At 30.4% G+C, this 6,266-nt stretch overlaps 1 protein-coding gene across 3 annotated transcripts in view; it reads right to left on the bottom strand.

The window, feature by feature from the left end:
• The window catches only part of LOC144971300 (ATP-dependent DNA helicase DDX11-like), a 46,730-nt gene continuing 40,464 nt past the window's right edge, over positions 1-6,266 (bottom strand). For all 3 annotated transcript variants that reach the window (XM_078911920.1, XM_078911922.1, XM_078911921.1), the window contains exons 25-27: positions 2,922-3,006; positions 1,268-1,346; positions 1-246 (exon numbers count right to left, since the gene is read on the bottom strand). In XM_078911920.1, coding sequence (XP_078768046.1) covers positions 68-246; positions 1,268-1,346; positions 2,922-3,006 — 343 coding nt within the window. In that variant the 3' untranslated portion in view covers positions 1-67. The remainder of the gene's footprint in view (positions 247-1,267; positions 1,347-2,921; positions 3,007-6,266) is intronic.

The following is a 6,266-nucleotide window of genomic DNA, read 5'->3' as shown; positions in this document are numbered from 1 at the left end:
TTTTTCATCAACATTTTATTTAAAAGATAAATTCAATAGTTTCAAAACAGTAATGGTCTTCAATTGATCATCTTTTGTGTTGGTTAAAAAACTTTGGTACAGCTTGTGCGAGGCATGCAAATCTATCCATGCATCGAACGTGTTTGCTGATCCAAGAGGGCAATTTAGAAATTGTGCTCTGTCTCTGATATCGCTGATCCAAGAGTACTATGGAAGCATAATCCTCTTTGTGTCTTATTGCTCTGCCTAAATGAGAGAAAAAAACATGAGAGAAAAATCAAGACTCAGGGGAAGAAAAATTAGAGATGAAATCAAACTCAATTAAAAATAAATAAATTGCACATCATATTCACAAAGCTATCTTTATCCTTTAGGTTATAATACCGTCCAACTGAAACTAAAGCCTGTGTCCTTGGTAATGGATAAATTAAAGCCAAAGGTATCTTTCTCCAGAGCACAATCAGCATATTATGACTAACATGATATGCACCAAAGATAAGAAAAATACATTTTGAAAATAGTTACTTCGCAATGGGAAAAAAAAAAAAAGAAGAAAAGATTCTACATCTGATAATGCTTAAAAAACTAAGTCATCATTACCTCAATGACAAGAGTGTAAATTTGACCAATCAAGTGTCTGTAGTGATTTTAGGTGACCAAAATTTATCATGACTTCAATGTTGCCAACAGAATACATGGAAAAAGTGTAATGAGAGCAGGTGATCTGAGTGTGCAGGGTGGAATTGTTTCATTTTGTGGATGTAAGAGGTTAAAAATTTTGAGTGTTTAACACATTTGCATATTTGAGAGTAAGATGGATGAAGATATGAGCAAACAACAAATAGATGCACAAAGACAAGAGTGACTACACTACCTAAAGAGTAGTTCCGCAATTTGCTAGTATGAAGTGTGGATTTAGGAGATCAACTAATTATTATTATTATCATGATTACCGTCTTCATCATCATCATCAGAATTATCATTAATATTGTTATCATCATGGTGATTATCATAAAAATAGTAATATTAATTATCATTACTATTATCATCATCATTGTTATCATTACTCTATCATTATGTTTACTTGATGAATTTCTTATTGCAGTTTCTAACAAATAAAACATTGGTTAAAAACTGAATGAGGTTTCTTTTAAAATCACACTATATTAAAAGGGAAACATTATGGGGTCATAAAAATTTCTAAAGAAAGAGATGATGGCAGTGAAAATAGACAGAACAGTAAAGAAACCATTAATCATCAAGTTACCAATTGACTGGTTGACAGCTTTCATACACAAGTTTTCATAATGTACTTGTCCAGCTGTTCTTCCATCCTTGTCCTTTGGCTGAAGAATAATGATACATTTTCGTAAATAAATGAATGGATAAATAAATATATAAATAAAAGTAATAATAATGATAATAATAATAATAATAATAATAATAATAATAATAATAATAATAATAATATTAATTAATAATAATAATAATAATAATAATATAATAATAATAATATATTAATAATAATAATAATAATAATAATAATAATAATAATAATAATAATAATAATAATAATAATAATAATAATAATAATAATAATAATAAATAATAATAATAATAATAATAATAATAATAATAATAATAATAATAATAATAATAATAATAATAATAATAATTATAATAATAAAAATAATAATAATAATAATTAAAAAGTGCAGATTGGAATGGCTTTCTCATATTATTTCCTTCAATGTGATCTAACAATTGTTTAAAGACAACCTTTTCTAGAATTTTGGAGAGAAAAGGCAAGTTCGAAACTGGACGATGATTTTAATAACTCGATATTGAGTTCAGGCTTTTTAAATAAAGGTTTAACAATGGTCTCCTTGAATAAGCTCGGTACTGTACCTGTGAGGAGCGAATGGTTGATTATATCAGTTATACTAGGGTAATAAGTCACCCAAACATTCTTGTAATAAGTAGTAAGTAATCCTTCAGAGTCTTTAGACCCATAGAGCTGGAGTTTATCCCGGTTTCGGTTTCTATAGTGTGAAACGGACAATAGCAATTGTTTGCTACCCTTTGGATAGGACGCTAGTCTATCGCAAAGTACTTTCCACCAGATCTAACAGACCCAGCTACCCAATCACTGTTGGGTGGACAGGGGGGTCAGAATTCTTGTAATAGCTCTGTATGAATAGGATCGACTTCACGTGATTTTCATGGACTGAGTTGGATGATAGTATGAATTTCGTTTGCTGACAATTGAGAAAATTGATTGAGTTCATCTTCAAAAGCATACTGTGGTGACAGTTTATCTCTCTAGTGTTAGATTTTTTTTTTTCAAAGAAAGAAGCTAATAACTCACAAATATCTTTGTCAATTCCTAATGGCATTTTTTGAATTATGTAGTCATTCATCTGTGATAGAAAACATTTCTTAACATGTCCTTTATCAGGCTCCATGCACTTTAGTATAATTCATCTATTCTCTCAACAATGTATGCTTCTTTAATCTCTCAAAATCTAATATTAAATATTAAAACATTATCGGCCATTCACAAGTATATTTTTGTAGTATGTGTATGAACCATCAAATGTCTGCTTTTAACATTGAGATTTTTAACTTATAACATCCCATTAGCTAAATAATGGCATCTGAAATTTTTAGTTTCACTCATAATAAAGTTAAGACAAGGTGATTTGATTAATGTTTTCATGGAATTAAATAAGAATTTGGTAGGTAGTTTCTTTACATTTATAAACATTGAAATTAACTTAGTCCTTAAGAATATGTATTTTTAGTTTTGATCATTTTTGGGAGGGAATAATTCCACTTAACAATTCCCATAAATATTTGAGTAAATAGAATATCAAGCGAAATAAGAAAATTTATCAGCATGGATAATCATGAATACTTACATAGTTGGCATTCAAATAATTCATTTTTTCCTTCAGTTCAGGAGAATGGATATTTGGGTAGGGCAATCCTGCCATTAATACACATCTGTTTTACATAAAGTATGGAAAATACTAATGAAAATTTGTAAGCACCAGCTCAATTTGAAAAGCAAGCCATGTAAATCGGTCATTGTCATGCAAGATTACAAATATTGGAAAACAATAATTTCTGGTGACAACACAGATTTCATAGCAGTTATGTGGTGTGTTGTATGTTGTGTCAAACAACCAAATAGAAAAATCTTAGAGTTGTCATTCCATATATTTTTAGCCAAACATACAAAATACATCTGAATTGTGAAACATTTGATTTAAGTATCATCACTCATAGATTTGACCTTAAAAAATAGCGATTTTTCAGGAGTGGGGCGAACACTGAATATACATTCCACCTAATTATAAATAAATAAATTTCATGGCTATGAAAAGTTTCAGACTGAATTCCTAAAATTTTGGACATTTCATTACTTATATTGTATTGCTGTGACTTCACAATAAACTCATTAATTCTTTATTCCTGAAGCTGCAAACTTGGTCTTTAAGGAGAAACCAATATCACAATGCCATAATAATGGCAACCATGTATATTTTACTCAATTTTCTTTTTTACTTTGGGTGTTGTCAGGACTTATTTTAAGGATAGGATTTTGTTTTACACATAATTAGAAAGTGGTTTTTAGTCATTTCATTTCCCTTCAAGCAAACATCTGAAAACCAAATGTAAAAAAATAGAAGGATGTTATCATACAAAAGTTGTCTACTTATTGCCTGAAATCAGACAATCCATTAATCTCTACTTCCGAGTACATAATATTAGACAAAAATGAATTTAAAGAAATTATTTGCACTGGTATGAAAAAAAACCCTTAATTAAAATTTAAAATTATGGGAAACGTAAAACCATGGATGACAATACTGAAGCATATAGCCAGTACTATAGTTATGTTGTGTACCAAAGCCTCCACTCTCTCTCTCTCTCTACTTCGCTGCACACTGTAGCAATCAAGGTGATTCCCTGTTTCGCTTCACCATGTTGGTTCTGACATTGATAGCACTCACGCGAGTTACCCTAACACACATTCACGGTGTGTCTTATTTCATGTCTTCACACACAAATTTGACATTTTGCTATAAGTCTTTGTTATTTTTCCCAACTTACATTTCTCGACATCATTATTCCTTTGTAATTTATGATTGTTCGTCTGAACATTGCCGGCAATATTTTTTGGCAAATTTTTTATGTAAAAGCGAATATTTAATTCGGAACCCAAACGGATGTCTTTGGTTGAGTTTTGTTTTGCTGCTGTCTGAATTCCTTTACTTTGTCTGCAAGAAAAAAGATCATTCAGCCGCTTTCTCCCTAAGACAAAGAAGAAATACAAGAACAAAAACTAAACGATTCTGCAACATACCCGAAACATTTGTAGATCGTGGAAGGGACCTTGGGAGACCTTCCGCACATTCCTCGAGGTACTTTTTTCAGATGTCGTTTATTAAATTTGTCAATTTTTAGTCTCGTGTTTGTAGAACAAAACTTGATTGATTGGTAAAAGTTAAAAATTTCCTAATATGACCATAGTTTTGGTTATCTGCTGCCATTATTCTTGAAGTACTTTGAAAAGTAATGCAGAGCAGTCGTCCTCTAGCCGTCTATCGGATCGAGATCTGAGGGTTTTCTTTTCTTTCTGTTCAAGATATGGCCTCATTAGAAGTTTGTTTTTTTGTTTGTTTCTTTTTGTGTGTGTGTGTGCGTTTTTTTTTTGTTGTTTTTTTTCTTTGTTTTTGGAGGTTTATGTATTTTTTCTTCTTTTCTTTTCATGTTTCATTCACAACAAAATGTGACTTTATTGATTGTAAGATTAGTAATTGTGAAGTGTTGATTGCTCTCTATTATTTGCAAGCTGTTTATAAACCCTTGACTCCAATCTCGCCAATGTTGGTAGATCATTTGTCAAGCATTCATCTTTGATAAAGTGCCGTAGTTTGTCCAGCATGTCAATGTTTTCGGTGTTTGTCAGCAGTGGTGTGTCACACTCTGATGACTCATCCATATCTTCATTTTTCAGGAGTTGTCTTTTATGTGGCTGAATGGAGTCCAGTAGTTCCTGAGATATCAGTTCACCGCTGATGGGTATATTGTTGTCCATTGTAACGAATTGATCGAATCATAACTTTTTTGTTTATCTTTTAGATATCTTTTTTTAAATCAAGATGGAATCAAGATGTAGCAATTGAGCAGAGAAGGTGTGCAAATAAGCTGAGTGATTATGTATTAAAAAATTCAGTTTTTCAGGAATGTGTCGCATATAAGCGGAGTGTGCGATTAACCGATGTGCGATTAAGCGGAGGGAACTGTATATTCAATTTCTGCTGAGGTCACTGATGGTTAAGATCAATTTTCAGACAATTTTGGAATAGACGATTTACAGGCCTGTAAAGAGTGGCTTCTAAAATTTTAATAAATGACACGACTATTTTGAGTTTTAAAAATGTGCCAGCGCAAATATTGGGCCTTGTGTTGTCGAATGGTTCAGCTTGAGCAGAAGGAAAGACATCAATGGCCAGCAAATTACTTTTTTTTATAACAAGAATAAGAAAAAGATTGATTTAGGTTTAGCAGCAGCACAGAAATATGACCTTTAAGAACTTTAATATTAAAGAAAAATCAATTACGACAATTATCAACATTTGAAAAGTTTTCAATTCATCTATTTCTTTTCTTTTCTTTTTTTTTTTCTTAATGATATAATTATTACTGTTTGCAAAGTTTACAAAGATTGCTTTAATTAATCCTTTTAAAAAAAATAAAAAATTACTTGCTCAGAGGCGATAAAAATTCTTAAAAGCATTTTTTACAGATTATAAGTGAAAAACATGAGAATTTTTACAGAAAAAAAAATTTGATAATTTTTTGGTCATTGGATTAAATTACTTTGATGCATGATTTAATATTTTTTAGAAAACTTATTTTAAATTGCACAAACCAATTGATGCAATCGAAATATATTACTTAAACACTACTGCTTTTACTGAGGTGACAGCGAGATAGAAAAAAAAAAAATCTAGAATCAGAGGCTAGCTAAGTCAATATTATTATCTGCAATTATTAAAAATTGATAAATCATTTCCAATGATAGCTAGGCTATCCGACTGTTCAGCTTATAATTTTAAAAACTTTGAATAAATTATGAATCTTCCCTCGTCCCATGACTTTGAGTACAAAACACAATTATGATGAAAGAATATCAAGGTCAAAGGTTTTATTAACTGATTCAATTACACTATAATCTACATTAAAATCATGTG

This window comes from Berghia stephanieae, chromosome 4, assembly GCF_034508935.2.
Source record: "Berghia stephanieae isolate SIO BIC M18660-M18661 chromosome 4, UCSD_Bste_1.3, whole genome shotgun sequence".
In the NCBI taxonomy this organism is placed as follows: Eukaryota; Metazoa; Mollusca; class Gastropoda; order Nudibranchia; family Aeolidiidae; genus Berghia; species Berghia stephanieae.
This window is presented reverse-complemented; position numbering and strand designations above follow the sequence as displayed.